The 20,000-nt window shown below is 39.5% G+C and overlaps 2 protein-coding genes across 2 annotated transcripts in view; one reads left to right on the forward strand and one right to left on the reverse strand.

Annotated features, from left to right (window-relative positions):
- LOC138007432 (translocator protein-like) overlaps positions 1-2,531 on the forward strand; it is a 6,409-nt gene extending 3,878 nt beyond the window's left edge. Inside the window, exon 3 of the mRNA XM_068854328.1 lies at positions 1,559-2,531. Within this exon, the coding sequence (XP_068710429.1) occupies positions 1,559-1,735 (177 nt within the window). The 3' untranslated portion in view covers positions 1,736-2,531. The remainder of the gene's footprint in view (positions 1-1,558) is intronic.
- Positions 2,532-4,125: 1,594 nt separating this feature from the next.
- LOC138007431 (putative mediator of RNA polymerase II transcription subunit 30) lies at positions 4,126-18,518 on the reverse strand. The gene is made up of 6 exons (XM_068854327.1): positions 18,303-18,518; positions 13,013-13,073; positions 8,303-8,748; positions 6,289-6,331; positions 5,737-5,842; positions 4,126-4,490 (listed from the first exon to the last, which is right to left on the reverse strand). The coding sequence occupies exons 1-6, from the start codon at positions 18,400-18,402 to the stop codon at positions 4,368-4,370; spliced, it is 879 nt and encodes a 292-aa protein (XP_068710428.1). The 5' UTR covers positions 18,403-18,518; the 3' UTR covers positions 4,126-4,367.
- Between the last annotated feature and the right edge of the window lie 1,482 nt (positions 18,519-20,000).

The raw sequence follows: 20,000 nt of genomic DNA on the forward strand, positions 1-20,000 counted from the left end.
CACTCGCCTCCCACCAATCTGGCCCGGGTTTGATTCTCAGAGTTGGCGTCATATGTGGGTTGACTTTGTTAAGTCCCTACTCTGCTCTGAGAGGTTTTTCTCCAGGTCGGACTCTGGCTTTCCCCTCCACAAAAACCAACATTTTATTTGCTTAATTTGTTTATTTCAGTTTACAGTGTCCCTTATTAGTGCTCTAGCACTAGAAGATCAGACACTTAATGAATTTCCTTAAGTTTCCTTTCCTTTTCCACAATGTAGCCGGCAACCTTGGCTATATTCCTGTTTTTGAAGGAATTTTACATTTGAATGCAGTTTCTGACATAAACTTGTGAAAAGACTCCAAATGACTGCTAGTTTTGCCGACTTTACACAACTTAAAAAGGAAACCTTTAAGATAAAAGAGTGAACCTTGTAAACTTTGTTTTAACGTTGCTTAAACAAGGCCACCCAGGCTATAAAATACACCCTCAACGTCCTGCCCAGATAAAGTCATCAGCACTTAAGTGTGTCACATACTGTATTGGCAGAAGACCGTAATAGGGAAGCAACTGTTCAACTGTCATACTAGGTCCCTAGGGGTGGCACTCGCACATGAAAGGGTGGGGATGCGCTTTGTCTTGCTTAGCGGTGTAAATTTCGACTTTTGGTCCCACTTCGAGTGTTCTGGGGAAAATGCCATCATATGTAGCTCCTTATGTAGCCGTGAAGGTCTCGTTTAGGGTTTCACGCAAAGAAATAAAAATATATACATTTAATGTTTTAAATAATATTTTATGGTCTCTTTTAGGGGTCAGAAAATCCTGGGTGAAGAGAAAATTAATGGTTATAATCTCAGGGGAACTGAAGCACTCGGAATCTCCACCTTTAATTGGAAAAACACTTATCAGCCACCGACTCTTTCTTAGGCACGAGAGAAACAATGCTTAGAGTTTTTTATTCACAGGGAAGGGTTGCTACTAACAACACCAGATTGGTCTCTTTCTAGGGGTTTAATTCATAATTTCCGACGAGAATCCCCACCCCTTCATATGCGAAGCCCCCCACCCGCCTCCGGGAATAGGTGTGTGTGGCGGGCACTTTCACAAGGTATTAGTTTTTTTTAGGGTTTCTAAATAAGTTTACTATCGAACTTGAGAGCGTTTTCATTAGGGGCAATCGCTATGTCAGGCTCATTATTGGCTGGAACGGTCTGGTTTCGCGGGAAAATCAATCTAAAGATAACTCTGTCTGTGAAACAAATACGTCGAAGTTTTACGCTCTTGATCATGGGCAGCTGGTACCCCTCAAAAGAAAGCTACCACCTTCCTAGCAAGACGAGAGGGTGATCTCGAGAGGAGAGTCACACGCATTCCTATAGAGAGAGACTCCTCGAGAGAGCGTTAAAAAAGTGTAAATAGCAACCTTTGCTTCGAACACTTAGCATTCAGAATGAGCGCATTATCAATGTCTTTGAAAGGACTTCCTCTGTATTCCATGAGAACGGAGGTTATTAATTAACTGAAACATTTAATAACCGGCACTCAATGGAATTTGGAATGTTTTTTTTTTTTCTCGATAGGCGTTTGGTGAGATCTGCGTCCTGTGGATAAATATTGCCGGCTGTGTTTACACATTTTATCCAATCAACAGAGTTGCAGCAGGTTTGCTCTTGCCCTACCTTGGTTGGGTGACCCTTGCTACGGCACTAACCTACAACATTTGGCAGATGAACAAACCTGCTATCAAAGGTGAATGATTCTTGCCGGAGACTTCTCATGAAAGTGATATCTAGGAGTATTTGGGAATTATAATTATACTAAAATTTGGATGACCAAGTGAAAACGCGTTTCTGGATGATTAGGTTAGCACTCATAAAAGAGGATATTGATTTCACAAACGTCCAAAAAGTCCAACCATCCATGCAGGCTTCTTTGAGGCAACAATGCGAAAGGTTCAAAGGCACCCTGGTTCACCCCATGGACAAATCAAACATTTTTCTGTTGCCATCATCGCTTCTACATTGTAAAAATGTCCAAAACGTATTATTTTGTCCTAAGTATTTTTGGTAGTTCTCTTGGACTCTTTTGACGTACAGTATAGGCAATGAATTAATAGAGCGAGTTTCAATCGAGTGTCGTAAAACCAAAACCAAAGTATTACTTTTGCCAATCAAAAAGGACAGAGACAATTCAGTAAACCAATCCAAACTCGAAGTAATTACACGTAGCCGACACTAAGCGCGGGAAAATGTGCACGCCCGAGCCACAATTGGTTTTGGTTTCACTTCTAATTGGTTGAAGAAGTGGCGCGAGAACTTTGAACCAATCACTGAGTGAAGTAATCATAAACCAAAGCAATTCGCTAATCACTTTCGACGCCCAATTGAGAACCGCTCTATAACCAGTTAAAGTACATTTGCCTTTTTCTACCACCACATGTGTTTTTGAATGGCAGTCTTGAAGTTCGATTAGTCAGTTAAGGAGTAATGTCAAATAAGATTGTGTTCACCCTTTATATGCATTTTTTGTAATAAAAGTTGTCTTTATTCATAATGCTTGTAATGTATAAACTACAACTGTGTTACTGAGCTGTCTGAAATAACGTTTTCCGTGTTTCCATAGCCTCATCTAAACACGAGGGGAGTTAGGAGAATTCGAGACAGTTATGCATCTCAGGGTGGAAATAACTGTCGCGAATTCTCCCAACTCCTATGGAAACACGGAAAAAATCCTCTATTGCTTTTATAAAATATTTCTCAAAGATAATTCCACAAATGAAGGAAAATGCCGGTTTTTTTACTTCTTGATTGAAACATATTTTCTTGACACACACTCATGTTTCCTACCAGGCAATCAAAACACGCGTCCGACAATACATAACCAATCAAATTTGGTATGATGTAAGAGCCGTGTTGCCATACTCTCATCTAAACACAGCTATTGACCAATGAGAGTGCGCGTACTATCCTAATTATTTTATAAAATGTATATACGGAAGTACGACGTCAAGATTTCCAACATTTTGGTTCCATTGGGTTTGACTGACTTTTCGTCTTTTCCTACACATTGTTGGCCTTGTCAAAACAAATGCGGGAAAAATGGTAGAAACATTAATTGTCAAACAAAGTGCGTTACAATCGTGCGTAATAGAGAGAATATATAGAGGATATTACATGGCCGCGCGGGGATACAAATTTTATCTTCGAGTGCTGAAAGTATCTCTCACGAGTGAGCGAAGCGAACGAGTACGAGATACTTTCAGCACGAGAAGATAAAATCCGTATCCCCGCGCGGCCATGTAACGTTCTGTTTATTATATAGATATTGATGAAATATTCAGATTAAAAACAACTTGCTTTAATTACTCCTTTTCGAAATGATGAAAAAGTGGTCACCAACCGCTAAAACATGCATGTAGTGTAACATGAAAAAAGATATGAAAAAAAATCTTGATAATGTAAAATTGTGCAATAAAAATGTTATTGTAGTAGAGAAGAATTTTATTAAAGCACAAAAGTACCTTACAATTAGGGGAAGCTCGCCTTTTATTGACTAATCGTGTTCGTTACCATGACGTCACCTATATTCTCACATGTGAAAGATAAAAATATGTTCACTGCGCGCGGTGAAGATATGTTTTTTTCGCAAGAAGGAAAATCCTAGTATTTCATCAGTATCTATATAATAAGAAGCGTTAAACGGCAAACAGCAGACCGCTGCTTATCATAAATGCATGAAAACTTTCTCACTCTAACTTGACTTGTCTCTATATTTTGAAAAGATACTTTAGGTATGTAGGAAAAACGAGAATTTCACCCAAAACTTGCCTGTTCCAGGCTGTCGGGTGGGTCGGGACTTCCAGATAGTGGCCAGGGCTAGAAAAGACTTGTTCTCACCCTCGCCACAACTACACTCTTCCCGATCCACTGATAGGCTGGCCAGAAACGGGATGCTAATTCCCTCTAAAATCAGGCGTCGTAGTCGTCGAAAACCATTAAAGCCGTCTAGCACAAAGACGGGGCGCACTAAACAGCCAGACCTATGCGTCTAGACGTTTTGACCTCTTCTTGTTTAAATACGGCTCTCCCTCTGCTACATGACAAAAAGCATTGTGCGGCTTTCTTCACTTTTTTTTTTTTTTTTTCTGGGCGGCTAGAAAGCGGAGAAATCTCTTCGGAGCCCTTCGCTTGCTACGCTGGGTAGGAAGAATTTCGCCTCAAAGATCACGTTCGAATCCGAAAGTACGTCGGTGTCTAGTGAAATGTAGGGTACGTTTAGAACAAAAATGAGGGTTTGAAAACAAAAACAACGAGGTTCTTGAAGTGAAGATGCTTTACTGCTCCTCATCCTGTCCAACTCTGACTATTTTGTCCTGCTCCCTAGATTGTGTTAATAGACGTAATGTCTGTTGGCATCGTGGGGTAGATTGATTTCGTCTTCGACTTTGACTTTGACGTAACCTGAACTGCCATGATTTCGGCTAGAGTAGCCTGTCTTGATAAATCTCTGGATCTAAAACGTAATAATTTGTCGAAATGTTACGTTCTCGAGACAGAAAAAAGACCTAACAAACATCTCACCCTGTAATTACATTAGAGCATTTGTGAAAAGGAACGTTTCTCATTTTTCTCTTGGTATGGCGAGGAGAGAAGATAAAGCAAATCACTGAAAATGCCATAGACAAGGTGGGCAGTACTGTTCCGCTCAAAAAGCGCATTGTTCATGGAGTATAAACGTCAGTGGAACCTTAAAGTTCTAACAACTTCGTTTTTGGACTTTTTTTTCGGGTCGCGCTCTGGCTGCGCATGCTTAAGACTTCTCTGTCTCGTAGTGGGTCTCTTCCTTCAGAGGCAATCGCGATGACCACTAAACCACGGAAGACTGCGTGACAGATAAACGGGGAAATATGTATGAAACAATAGTGTGCGTGACCGGAAACGAGTTTATCCGGCTATCGTATGACTCTGTAACAGATATCGTAATTTTATAATTCCCCCAGTATTGCTAAGAAAAATTATTAAATATTTTTAAATATCATCGTAGAGACTTGAAAAGCATCTGTTTTGTCGTTTTGATTGGAATCAACGCTGTTAACAACAGTTTTAAATGTAAACAAATATCCACGATCGCACTTAAACCCTATCATTGGGTCACGGAATGTGGACTTTGGACGTCGGACTACGGAATTCAAACTGGATATTTACCTAGATATTGTGGCATACAAAAAACCCACTGAGATACTGTAAACTTAAAGGAAGTCGGCTAAAAATCCTTCAAACAAAGTATAGGCTACCCGTAGCCTGCTGTTCTTTTGGGATTGTTACTTTTGCTGCCGCACTGATTCTCTCAGCAGGTTGGGGGGAGGGGGTGGGGGGGGAGGGAATCTCAACATAGTGAAACACTGTAGAATTCTTAAGGGAAAGGAGGTGGATTGGTCACAGCGGATGCCTTTTTCATCTTTCAACGATTTATGTTGTTTTAGAAACTAGTCTCAGCCATTCAAATTTAAAGGAAGAGAGCGCTATCCACTAGATTATTCAGTACGGAGAAGATAAGTCATAGCAGAACTTAGTCGACTTATCAGATACGTTGGTGCTTCTAGCTATGTGGTCTGAGCTAATTATCACAAGGCGGTAGTTCCTCGAGCATGGTAAAAAATAGGAAGAAAGATAAGGACTAGCAAAATTTGTGGCCCCAACTAGCAAGCTGTCGGTGACTTTATCTTCATCTCATCGACAAGAGCTTATTTGTAACTCACCTTGTTTCTGTTATGATAACCAAAGTAAATCACCACGATTAACAACAGAATTATCATAAAAATCGCTGGAAAATTACTTTTGTATCCCAACAATCCATCTCCTCGACTGAAAGGAAAGCAGACAGAGAGGTCGATTAGCGTATTGGTGGAGGTCTGTAACCAGTCTCTTGGGAATACGAGGGAGAATAAGTCGACTAGGACAGACGTAACGAGGGGGCTGCACTTCCTTTCTTCACCAATGACTGCACAACGTATTCAGCTGATCAATGGAGTTCAGGGACAAACCGACGACAAATTCGTATCAAACGTTTAATTGTTTTCTTTCGATATTTGCATGTCTTCGGTTTCTCTGAAACTGACCTGAACTGAACTGAACTGAACCTTTGTCACCATCATTATCTTAATCATTGTCACTGCCAATATTGACGTGTGATGACACTAGCAATTGAAGGTAAGTCGTTCCCAGCCGAGGGTCTCTTTGTCGATGAGATAATTGGGACCCTGGGAACGACGTTGGGCAACAGTGTGTTGTATTACCAGAGTTTCCCTTACCTTTTGTCCTGTCTTTCATTTCTTGTGGTTGGACTTGGGTGATCTATGTATCGGAAGAAACAAGATAACGAAATATAGTCGTAATAATTATCACACGTAAGGAACCAACCAGGCGAAGCTCTCGGGTATTTCAGCTGTCACCGCAGGCGACCCAAACACATAATTTGAATGCTCAGTCAACATAACGGTTTGTAGGCTTTATACGGAAAACATGAAATGCAGGGAAAAAAAAGAGAAAAAGAAAAAGAGAACCAACGTGATCATCACATCGCATTGTTAACAATCGAATGACCAGGACAGCGAATGGATATTTTCCGTTGCTTTCAACTGAGGACGACTCGTTAGGTTCGCGGATGGTTTTTGATTCCATGGCAGTGCAGCGGGGAGCAAGTAATTTCTCTCTAGGAAAACGTTCGAGAATCAACTGATATTTGCGTGTTTACGTAGTTGAGCAACGCGATTGAGTATTCGTCAAAAGCCCGTGGGGACGTGCGAAAGATCCAGAAAGGCGAAATTTGATCTTGGATCCCTACCCCTAGAGAGACGCTGAAATTGTCACCAGACCAACGGTCGTGTCCTGTTTGAATGGCGAACGGCTCTCAGACTGGAGAAAGCGGCGGTTTCTTCGTGAAAACTGGCTTGTTCTCTAGCATGTGGAGATTGCTCTGGGACTCTGGGCATTTATGCTATATTGTCATCGATCTTCATGTGAGAGTGGACAAAAGGACGAATCAAGCCGATTTTTGGGATTAAATCGTCCTCGATCGCGGAGTGATCAGTGGCTTCAGAGGTTGCGAGTGTCCAGCCTTGTCTTCTTTTAATGAAGGATAGGAGCAAATTTCAAAACTTGCCCAGGACACCTCAAATCGACACAAGGATGAAGCAAGAGTAAGTTTATTTCTTGTATTTTCCTCGCCATAAACTAGGATTAGCCGATTCTTTTTCTGCATTTCATGTTTCCCATATAAACCCCAGACCCTGCAAACCGTTACCTTGACTGAGCATTCAAATTATGTGTTTGGGTCACCTGTGGTGTGAGTGTTAAAACCTAAGCAAAAAAATAATCGATGGCTACTGTTCCCCCATTTAATATGCACTATACCAGATCATCAAAACACCAATAGCAAAACCGTGGTAGGGACTGCAGCCCCAACCTCTACATGGTCCCTGGCAATACAAATTCTCTGGAGACAGTGCGATCACACTAAGATTCTCACAAACTAGGAACAGCTCTCACGATAAAATTACTCATACAGATCATGTTTTCTTTCAAATCTTATATGATTTAAAACTAATCACTAGTATTGGGAATTGTTGGGGATACTATTTTGACGGGAAAGCAACAATCGGCCTCTAAATCGTTGACAAGATACATGAAGAGAAGATGTCGGAATAATCAAGTAATGCTAATGCTATTCAGGAGGCAGTGTGGCCCAGTGGTTAGGGCGCTTGCCTTGAGATCCGGAGAACCCGGGTTCAAGACCCGCTCTGACCACTCGTTGAATTTGATCCTGGTATTCCCCGGTTCAACTTCCCAGCTGCACTTGTAAAAAGCCAACTGGTTTGCCTCCGGCCAGTTGGGATTCTTAACAGTTGTAGTTGTGTTCTGTTGTTTCGTTGATTTATTGACCCTGAAAAGCCCCTATGGGGAGCGGTCAATTCAGTATGTATCGTATTGTAATGCATCGTGGCATGTTCAGCAGATACACAATGTTTTTCGATTCCTCCTTTTCCTTCTCATCCAGTTATCATTGGTATTGTACTGCCCCAGGTGCTCACGAGCTCCTTAAAGCCACAACTGCCAAGGCAGCGGAATAGAGCCCCTGAATAACCAACCTCGACAATGACAGGAAAAGGTCTATTACTTTGCATGCGATCGCTCAACAGCGGTTGAAAGGCTTAACTCTCCCTAAACGTTTTGTCCAGTATTGTAGGTTAAAAGCATATTTGATTAACGGTCGTCTGAATAACCCAAATTTTCAATTTCAAAAAACCCCATAACGATCTTTCATACCTTTAGAAGTTGTTTTTTCTTTGCTTATTTCATTTTGCGATGTTGTCTTTTGTCCCTTTTGCAATTGGGGTGTTGGCTTCGTTGGTAAGACTCTTTTAGTTGATGTTGCATCTAACTTTGTCTCAGGTGTCCATGGAGAAGTTTTGATTACAGTTTCTTCTGAGGTGGAAGAGTTTGTCCTCACATTTGTCGTACTTGTTACAGAGAAGGGGGAGGGATGTGGAGTTGTTGTTGCAGAATTCGTAAATACTTCCGGTACTTCGGAAGTTGTTTGCTCATTTGTGGTTGGGAACGTTGAATTGAATTCTAGGCTATCAGTCGTTGTTCTTGTTGTAAAATAGTTTGAAAGCCCCGTGTTTGTATTATTCACAGTGGGTGTTGGCTGTGAGACCTCATCTTGCGGTGGGTCTGTCACTTCATCGTCTGTGGCGTTTAATTCATCATTGCTGTTGAGTAAAGCAGAATAAGAAAGACAACAGGTTACGGTCGCCACTAACAGTGGCCCTTTAAAACGTACTCCCCTTTTGGCCATACTAGTCTTATAGATTGGTATCCGGGATAGTTTTTTGCAGGCGTCTTTGCAGCTGCCTAAGGTGTTGCTCTAAATGTGGTGCAAGGTCATTCTAACTTCAGTAACTTTATATAACAAATGCCTTATCCCCATTTTTCACCCCTTTGCGGATACAATTAACCAGTTCACAAAAGCTTTATAAATCAGTGGTCATGCAGTACATGTGCAACACAGTCCCTAGGGTTCGCGTCGCCCGTTTCGTCCTATAGTATGTACATCGTTTTCACTTTCTTTGAAACAAGTTACGTATCTCAATTGTGATGATCATTTTAATTCCCAAAAAACTTCATACCCACAATTCAAATATATGATTTTTGAAGCCGATATTTCATGTAATCTTTTCCCGTAGCAAAGGCTACGAGTGGCGATCCAAGCTCTGGTAGAAAACGAATTTACAATATTCGTAGTTAAATTAAAGGTGGGTAACGAAAGGCGTGTATACCATGCCAGACAACTTACAGAGAGCACCCAATCCCTCCAAATGCAAAAATTGCTACAACGATTACGCTTTCTAAAGCGGACAACATCGGTTTACATCTTATCATTTCCCTAGGATTGCACAGTGGCTCTTGTTATAGCTAGTATCTCCGAGCATTTACCCTCTTACCAATGATAAGATACAGAGGACAGACCGCACACCGGGAACTCAATGCCCTTCTCTTTGCCAATATTGTGAGGGGTCTTTCACTTCCCGCTAGGTCAAGAACATTGAGGGGCTGTGAGATAGGGCCTATGCACTTCATCGTCCTTATCGGAGACGACAAGAGAGTCTCCGTAACCATTTACAGATGTCACTACAAAGGTAGCACTTTCTACGATGATTTTTTTGTAATCTAGTTTTGGGTCTGTGTCACAGTTGGTGTGAAAATGGACCACGCGGTTATGCATGGAATAACATATTTAAATGACCTTCTCAGCATGGACGTACTATACAAATAAATTTCAGACAATTATCATGTGACAATGGGATTAATTGCTCACTTCTCATATATATTTTCTTGTCGCCGCCATACAATGGTGTCAGCTTATTTTGACAGTATACAAATTGAATCAAAAATTTTGTTTTCCTGCTCTGGAATCATGATTTTAAAATATTTTTTTCCTGTACTCAGAGCGCAATTAAACACTTAGTGGGATATTTCGTTCGGATCCACCGACCTCCGTCAGCCACAATGCAAAGTTGAATGTTAAGAAGGGTTATGTAATGGTCCTGAGGGAGCTAAAATGGTGTCGTAAATGTTGGCTAATCCGAAGACATTGTCTCTGTTCAAAGAGGGCTTTCGTAATCTTATCTCAATTGCCTCCCTTATGTGGCGTTTGAATGTGTTACTTTCCGTGGCAAGAACTTCTGTCTTGCAGGAATCCACCAAATGACCCGTAAGCTGGCAATGTTCATGAACAGCTGACGAATTCCTAGAAAGATGTTCCTTTACTCGACTTTCTAACAACCGAGAAGTTTCGCCCACATAATCTTTCTTACATTGTTCGCAATGGATGTGATAGACGGTTCCATACTTTTTAAGGTTTAACACTACCTAGTTGTGATCTTAAGGAGGCTCGAAATAGTTTCTCCTTTTTTCAAACAAACATATTCTGTCCTTAGATACAGTTAGGGTAATCATATCACGACGAAATTTGGCAAGTGTATTGAGTACTCATCACGTATTTCTCACATCACATTTTCCTCCAAAATAACGTTACCATGGCAACGATATAAGGCATTTCTTTGAGCCTTAAAATCAAGATATATTGTCTTTTTTGAAAAAACTGGAAGGTGTAATCTTCCCATTCAGCGTTACCAGATAATGTTAGAAACAACCTCTAAAATATTTAAAATTCAACAAAATTTGTAGGTCAGTTTTTCAGAAAAATCAGTGTTTTTGAAATGTGTCTAATTTCTTTTTTTTCACCTACAGAATTTTTTAAAATTTGAAAGACAAACGTTTTAAATTAATCTAAGCTAACATGCAAAAAATGAAAAAAATTAACCGTCCGGAAGCAGAGATATAAACCAGTAAAGTTGCAAAATCAGGAAAAATGAGGGGGTTACAACATCGGCATTTACGCATGCGTCACCCGCTCATTCGAGTTGCTCGCGCGAGTGGAGCTAAAGGCCAACACAAACGGATTTAAGTGACCATTAAACCGTTTGAGTAGAATTTTCGCAGTTTTCGTGAATAGATGTCTATTTATATTCATATATATAGGAATTAGAAGAATGGTGAGCAAAAATAAGCGGTATTTGCTTATTTCTGGTGACCCACGTGAATCACGAGCTGACGCGAGGCTTGTGTGTAAGTGTGACCTCGTGTGATTTGAATGCTCCTTAGAGGCGTTCCGAAGCGCCCTTGATGGATGGCACTGAAGCATATATTCTCTTCTCGTTGATAGATTCTTCGGAATCTCTCGAAACAGATCCAGTGTTCGGTATTGTTAGCATCCAATCAGGACTTATAGTTGTTGGCTTTCAAGGCTTGATTAACATGTTGAATTTCCTTTACTTTGTCAAGTTCTTCAGACACCAAGGTGTGAGCTCGAACTAGCAGAGTGTTAGCTACAGCTCTTTTATGTGTTAGATGATGATTAGAATGGAAATTCAGATATTGACCCGGTATACGGTGACCTTCGTTGAGCCATCTTCGTTCACGTAAAGGCAGGTGTCAAGAAATGGAATTCTGCCGTTCTTTTCTTCCTCCGAAGTGAACTGGATGTGTGGATTGATGGAATTTTGGTCATCGTGCCATCAGCATATCGATACCACATAGCTAGCGGAGTAGGTGCGGTAACCAATGCTCTGATCTCAAAGTGTTCCATATGAAGATTGGTGACTATGGGTGAAATTGGGGATCCCATCGAGGCCCCCTTGTTTTTGCTTATAGAATTCATCCTGGAATGTGAAGTAGGTACTAGAAAGGCACATTTCAAGTTGGGTGGATAATCGTGGTACATCTAGAGAACATCTATCTGGTAAAGTTGGGTCACCTTCCAGTGTCGATCAAACAATAATTGGAATAGCTTCATTGATCGGGATACTCGTGAACAACGCCGAAACATCGTATGACCCGAGTTTCAGTCCCGGGGGTACTTCAAGATCTAAGATTTTGTTGATGAAATCCTCACTATTGATGATATGGTGATCGTTGAGACCTGGCAGTATTACATATCACACTGCCAATGCTTGAGACTATTGGTCGTAGCGGAGCATCTTTCTTATGAATCTAGGGAAGACCGTAGAATTTAGGAATAAAATAAGGGTACAGTTGGTTGTATAGGGAGTCAAAAAATTCTGCCCTCTCTTTGCCAATTTCTCAAAATTTGAATGAGCTTGTTCTTTATAGATCTAGTTGGGTCAGATGTCAATTTCTCATAGGTAATGCTGTCGTCAACAACAATTATCCACCCTACTTGAAATGTGCCTTGCTATTTCCTACTTCACATTCCAAAATGGATTCTATAAGCAAAAACAAGGGGCCGCAATGGATTCCCAAATTTCACTCATAGTCGCCAATGTTTATATGGAACACTTTGGGAGCAGAGCATAGGATACTGCACCTACCCCGTCAGCTATGTGGTATCGATATGTTCATGACACGCTGACCAAAATTCATGAATGCGCAGTGAGCTCATTTTCCGAATGGCGATCATGTCAATTCCATCACTCCACACATCCAGTTCATTTCGGAGGAAGAAAAGAACGGCTGAATTACATTTCTTGACACCTGCCTTCACGTGAACGAAGATGCCTCAACGAAGGTCACCGCATACCGGAAACCGACTCATACTGATCAATATCTGAATTTCTATTCTAACCGTCATCTTCAACATAAAAGAGCTGTAGTTAACACTCTGCTACTTCGAGGTCACACCTTGGTGTCTGAAGAACTTGACAAAGTAAAGGAAATTCAACATGTTAAGCAAGCCTTGAAAGCCAACAACTATCCTGATTGGATGCTAACAATAACGAACACTGGATCTGTTTCTAGAGATTGCGAAGAAGCTTCATTGCCATACATCAAGAGCACTTCGGAACGCCTTCAAGGGGCATGTAAATCACACGAGGTCACACTGGCCCACAAGCCTTTCAAAAGTCCCCTCCCCCCCAAAAAAGGGGTGATATTTTCTTTGTGCCAACAACTTACATGAGATTTAAGAGGGTCAATTTGTCATCTTTATTAAGCTGCTTCACTTCTTTTATTATTTCTGAAAATGAAGAAAACAATTCTTGAGTTAGCTCTAAAGTTACTTTGTCCTTGGATCCATGCTCCAAAGTTCTGATACTACAGTAGCTTGATAACAGCTATTGTCAGTTGCAATAACATTTCTTGTGCTGGAGACCATTTCGAATTTCCTTGACAAGTTGTTTTGAGGAAAAAAAACTTAGATAATATATAGGTTGTCTTTACGGCTTCTGGGGGCAACAGAGATTTTATACCGAAATAGCGTTCAGTCGAGGACCCCGAGTATCACAACGAGTACTAGTTTTCTGTTCTAATAAAATACATGGGAAATACGTCCATTCTGATTGGTTTTCAAGTAACACAGTGCAAAAAATAGTTAATCCAGTACAAAAAGACGTAAACAAACCAGGCATTTTAATTGGTCAATGACCAAAGAAAGCCACAGATAGCCAATCAAATGCTAGCCCTGGAGGGCACAATTTTTTTTCTCGATATTTTTTTCATGTCTGTTGGTAAAAAGAAATCACATGATTTTCTTTCGTGCAATTTGGAATAAATAAGCACTCGCATTTTGTTTCAAAGACTACAAATTGCACTCTCCCTTTTTCGTCTTTGAAAAAATTTACTCGCGCTCGTTTATTCCAAATTGCACTCGAAATTATGGAATGCCGCTTGTCATATATAAAACTTATCATTAAATATATAAAACATCTTAGCTTATACATAAAACGTGCTACAAAATATAAAACTTGTGATGCCATATATAAAACATGTTTGAAAATATAAAACTTGTGACGCCATATATAAAACTTGTTTGAAAATGTAAAACTTGTCACGCCATATATAAAATATAACTTGTCACGCAATACGCCTATTGAAACCCAGTACCGCGCCAAAGGGCGAAAAACGAGGCGATGAACTTGAGTTTCCAGGATTATAAACTCTATAAAGTTGCGTGAAACGCTTTGACAAATAACTCAGAAACGCTGTAGCGCACAGACCTGAGAATTGGTGAGTTGATTAACGAATTTGTCTCCTACAATGTTTCAAGTTTTTGGCTTATTTCATTGAACGGTTTCGATTTTATTTCTTTTGTTGCGTGACAGTGAAAATTGACCTATAGTTAATGCGCCAATCAAATCGAGCATTTGACTATCTTCTTGACATTGATATAATCAATTCGTCCTCAACAGCTTCCTTCAAGAAAGCACTTAAGTCATCCTTTTGTAACAACTACCTTCTGAAAATTAAGTATTTTGTTTTTCCTGTGTCAAATTGTTTTCACCCTGTAATTTTTCTTTCACAACTGTTTACATATTTCAACAACTTAATTAAATGACTAAGTGTTTGTAATTGTGTGCTTCATTACCAACTTGTAAGTTCAAACTGTTTTTAATTTTCGTTCATTATTTTATATTTCAACAAGGTAAATAACTAAATGTTTGTAATAATTGTATTCTCCGTTGCCAACTTGCATGTCAACGATAAATAGATGCTTTTACTTGGGGAGGCCTAATTTACATAAGCTTAGTAGTTTCTTTTAGGCCTCTTCGCCACCAATGTAATTCAATAATTTTTCTTTCCATCTTCTCTTTTTTTTATTGCTCATATCTGTATTTTAATTTTTTTCTGTGGCAAAAAATAAATAAATAAATAAGTAAACAAAATAAAATATCAACTGTAAAACGCACGTGCAGGGCGTGCAGAACTATTGTTTTTGCTCAAGCTATTGCTTTGCGGCGTTCTCGTAGCCGTCGTCGTCGTCCCTGCTTAAGCTCTCTAATAAGGACATCAGTGAAGCAGAGCTGTTGAAATGACGATTCGCGTAAGGCTGCTGACGGTGATTCCCTCACTTTGCTCTAATAATCGAGCCAGTGACTCGTTTATGACCTTTTGATTACCTCTTTGCCTTTTCACTCTGTTTTGGTCTCTAAGACCATCAGCAAGACTTGACGGTCTCTCAACGAGGTCTCTGTGAGAGGCCATCTTGCTAATCCAGGAAACTCAAGTTCATCGCCTCTTTCTCGCCCTTTGGCGCGGTACTGGGTTCTAATAAGCGTATTGCGTGACAAGTTATATTTTATATATGGCGTGACAAGTTTTTAATATTTTCAAACACGTTTTATCTATGGCGTGACAAGTTTTATTTTTTCAAACATGTTTTATATACGGCGTGACAAGTTTTATATTTTGCAGCAAGTTTTATGCATAAGCTAAGATATTTTGTTTGAAGACCAATCAGTTTTATATATGACAAGGAGTATTTTTGATACAAATGGCATTCCATACGAAATCGTGGGATTGCCTACACTAAGGTTTGAACAGCACAAATTGTCTTTGTGCACAAGTTCAACAAAACTTGTACTCGTAATTTTATTCGTACTCCGAACTATTACAGTGCGACACGCCATACCGTGGCCACCTAACAAAGTTTTTTAAAACTTATACGCCAATCAGGGTGAGCGAATTTGATTGACAGTCACCCCTCCTTGCTAGGCATGAATAGATTGTGGTAGTAAATTCAGGAAAAGTTGCTTCACAATATACCCAAAAGTTGCTCTAAAGTTGCTCAAATATCAAAAAGTTGCCACCACACTTTAGAAAAGTTGCTTGCTCTCTAGGGTCGTTTTGTTTTAGATAAATACTCAAAACGTGTTTGTTTGTTTGTTTGTTGTCATTTAAACATTTTCATTAAATATTCTTAGAATCATTTAAAAGAGGCCAAAAGCCATTGTTATATGACAAATATAAATGCTATGTTGTAATCAATATACTCTTTAAACTCAACATAACTTCAATAATAGATACATATTTTCTAGTTAAAGCTTCTAATTAGTCAACCTTGCAAAGTTTACTTGGATGGGCATCATAATGTTAACTATATATACATCATATCATATACACCATGATATTGTTTACTTTACATATGCTTTAGACAGTGATCAAGTTTACAGCCTTTATCTTATCACTTTAATTTCCATTTTCCTCGTCTGAAATTTCATCTGATTGCGATGCCATGATAATGACTCTCAGCAAATACCAAGATGGCCGGCGAATAACCGCTGGATTTAAGCACTCGTTAGATAGATAGCCGCTGTCCAGATTTCGTGGGCATAATGCAAGTGTTATTTTATTGTCATTTTATTGTATATCCTTAGTTTTAATAAAATCAGTTTTGATAAAACCAATTTTAATAAAATCCTTCGAAATAAAACGACCTTTTATGGTTTGGATCGGTCTTACATCAATTTGTTGCTCAAAAGTTGCCAAGGAAGGCAAGCCCTAGGTTGCTGGTACTAAAAAGAGTTGCTCAAAATGCTAAAAGTTGCTCAAAAGTTGCCGAGCACAATCTATTTATGCCTACTCCTTGCAAAGTTTGCACGGTTGTAGTTGAACACCGTTGAATGGGTTGTTTGAGTTTACATATTAAATGTAATTGTCTGAATGTGAAATTTTGTTGGGTGGCCACGGTAAGGCGCGTCGCACTGTAAACGTAAGCGTCGCTGTATTCGTCCCTTTGCAACAACCACGGTGAATTCGCCATGGTAACCATGAAAACAAGTACAGGTCAGAGAGAGAACTGGGGGCTGGTCTCCAAAGTATTTAATGTCCTTAAAACAAAACAACAAAGCGAACATAACAATGCCAAATTAGCAAGGCCTTATTGGAGTAACAATGGTTCTTCTGTCCTCCGCCATTTTAGTGCGGTGACAGTTTGAGGAACCAAGCGCTAGTAACAACGTCACGCCCTGTGCACCTGAAATAATAAAAGCATTCTCTATTTTCGAATTCCCATAGTGCACTTTGTTTGCCCCCCCAAATTTTGCATAAACTATTGTTTTCAAATGCTTTTGGGGACGGGCAACCCTAAAACCCTGAATCCGGAATCCGGAATCACAGGTCATTGTTTTACCAATACAGAGAGTAAAAACTATCCTAAACATTCATAAAAGCTAACCTTAGGCCTGATTAGGCCTAAACAAACGTTTTTAGGTTAGCTTTTAGGAATGTTTAGGATAGTTTTTACTCTCTGTATTGGTAACACAATGACCTGTGATTCCAGATTCCGGATTCCGGATTCCTGGTTTTAGGGTTGCCCCTTGGAGACACTGCATATTCCCAAGAGCATTTGAAAACAATGATTTATGCAAAATTTGGGGGGCAGACAAAGTGTATTATGGGGAATTCGAAAAAGAAAAGAATTCAGCCAGTCACACCATCAGTTCAATATCAATCGGAGAGAATTGACTCCTCGATGCCTAAAAGTTTTGAAAGTTTAGTTTGTGACCTGTGTTTCCAAAAAAAGGCAAATGTGTGCCAACAATTTTCCACAGCCAACCAAGCAATTCTCACAGGGAAAAAAAAACGATTGGAGAGCTGTTCATTACGGAGCACTATAAAGTTTTGTCGCCTCTCTCAAACTGATAACTGTTATTATTATACAATGCTGATGCTATCTCAATTTTGATTGGCTAAAAGCACCCCGCTAATTCTAGATGGCGCTGTGTCATCGCGTCACATCTACAGACACTGGCATTTGTGCATGTAGGTATGACGCGTTTTTGCAGACAATGAAGTTTTGTTTACATCTCGATATCGGGAACATTTTTCATAAGACCGTGCAACTTAACTTTAGAATTTTGTTCAAAAGTTTCAGTTCGATTCAGTTTTTCCTGAAACGTTTTCAGATGTTATAGGCTTAAATCCTCTCTGTAAACCTTTTGAATTCCGCTTTACATGTAATTCACGGCTGTCATTAATAAAGATGTTTACACTGAAACGTGACATTTCGTGGCTTACTTTGTTGTTCTTCTGTGAAATGTCTCAACGCTTCTCCATTTATAATTATTATTGGATTCGGTTTACGCATGATAGCGAAATTATCAAGGCCTCGGTTTGTGTTATCCGCCTCAGCCTTCGGCTTCGGCAGATAACACAAACCTCGGCCTTGATAATTCTCGCTATCATGCTCAACCTCATCCAATAATTGCTTATTGTCTATCGAAAGAGTTTGTGCACAATTAAACCTCACTATTTGCGGCAACTTACGCTACTGAAGTCCAGTATTAGACCGACAAAGATCTAAACAGTCTGTTCCGTATAATAAAATTCCCTTGATGTTTTCCAAATCGTTCCGTTGAATTGGAAAGGAAACCGATGAAAGATATCATAAAAGCAAGGGGAAGCACGCGAAATAGCGCAGTTATAATACAGATCCTTCCTCTTCAAATCTTATGAGATACGACATTACCTGGTAATGTTGCGTTGTCCATCGTCGAGTTATTCGATGAAACGTGCTCAAGACAATGGGAAAAAATTATTGACAAGAAGATAAGTTGGAAATTCATCATGGGAAGTCAATAACCGTGACCGAGGCAACCTCAAATGAACGAAACTTGAGAAACAAAGAAGTAAATCGAACGCAAAAAGCTAAACCATGGTCGCTGGAATCGGTTCGAGACAACCCGGAAATAGTGAGTGCATGACATGTGCTTCGTCACGTTGATGAGAGACGGCCCACCCGTGACATAACGTAGTTTACGAACTATTTCAAAGTTTCATCAGGTTTCAAAACGCGAGAAACATTTGAAACCACGAGGCTGCAGGCCTAGTGGTTTTACACTCTTTTTTTATAAGAATGTTGTTTTTCCGGCCCAGGCTGAATATTCTTATTTTTCTGCCGCTTTTAGGCTGAAAATATTCTTGTATTATTCTTAAATTATAGCTTATGACATTTCCGTTTTAGAATTTATTGGGGTTCAATTACAAGTGTTTGGTATCTAGTGTATCGCGTTACACGTGCTCCATTTGTCATACTACTTTTTTGCGGTTTTGTGCTGAATACTGTACATATGTATTACATGTACCGTTCATCGAATTGTCATTAGCGTTGGACATTTTGCTATAGCTAGTGCAGATTGTTTCGTTTTGTTGGCTAGTTTCGCCGTTCAGAGAAAGGAATAATTTTATACGGTTAAGTTAAAAACAAAAAATTGTCTTGTATTTACAGATGTTTCAACACACAAAATGACATCTATCCTTTTCAAAATCTCAGCCTCGGCTTTCTTCTTAAAATATTCTTAAAATTTTGCAAATTTCAGCCTTGATATTCTTATAAAATATATTCGTATAAAAAAAAGAGTGTAATGTTTTCGAGCGTTTGGAAACCTGCTGAAACCCGAAGCACGAGTTTTTGAAATTACTTCTCCAACAAAGAAAATTAGTTTAAATTATCATTTGAATAAGTTCTCTCGATTCATATCTTTTATTTGAGACGTGAAGTGTGATCCTATCACCTAATTGCTGCTCTGTGACATGTTTGAATATTCATCAATGTCACGTTGTTACCTAGCTGTTCGTCAGTTCTGAACGAACACGTTGCTTCGCAAAACAAATGGCAGAGTGCAGATTTAGACCTCCTAAAACTAGCGAAGAAGAGGAAAAGTGTCTGGCCAGCGCTATTCGGAGGTAACGTGTGCATCTAGTCTGTTAAATGCAAGGGTAGATAGTAAATTAATACGCCTTAGAACTGGAAATTTGTAACGTTAGTGTAACTTTAGGTCGGAAGTGTACACCAAGGTTGAAAGCGAACCAAAACACGAGGTCGCCAGTGAGCGAGAATTCAAATTTAGAAAAAGAATGGCCCTTTCTGTTTTGGGGAGTTTAATAACTGTACCGTTACATTTAACGTCAGCAGTAAATAATTTAGGTTTAAAGTTAGTTTTGTAAAATGTGTGAATAAATAAAGTTGTATATCGTCATGTGTTTTTCTTGTTTTATCAATACACTGTTATTTTCAAAGAGTTAATTTCACTCCAGTGCTGGAGAGAAAAAGTGGAGTAAAATAAAGCGGAGTAAAATGTACTCCTAAGAGGAGTTAATTTAACTCCACTGAGAGTAATTTTTACTCAGTACTAATTAATATTCAAAGGCAATGACTTTGCTAGAG

The sequence above is a fragment of the Montipora foliosa genome, chromosome 6 (genome assembly GCF_036669935.1).
Source record: "Montipora foliosa isolate CH-2021 chromosome 6, ASM3666993v2, whole genome shotgun sequence".
NCBI lineage: Eukaryota > Metazoa > Cnidaria > Anthozoa > Scleractinia > Acroporidae > Montipora > Montipora foliosa.

Bases quoted from the DNA above. Each gene is read 5' to 3' on its own strand.
- LOC138007431 (XM_068854327.1), bottom strand. From the start codon at position 18,402: ATGATGAATTTCCAACTTATCTTCTTGTCAATAATTTTTTCCCATTGT. The intron at 13,074-18,302 runs GTAATGTCGTAT...CTTCATTTTCAG, and splicing joins GGACAACGCAACATTACCAG to AAATAATAAAAGAAGTGAAG. The intron at 8,749-13,012 runs GTAAGTTGTTGG...TTTACTCAACAG, and splicing joins TTGACCCTCTTAAATCTCAT to CAATGATGAATTAAACGCCA.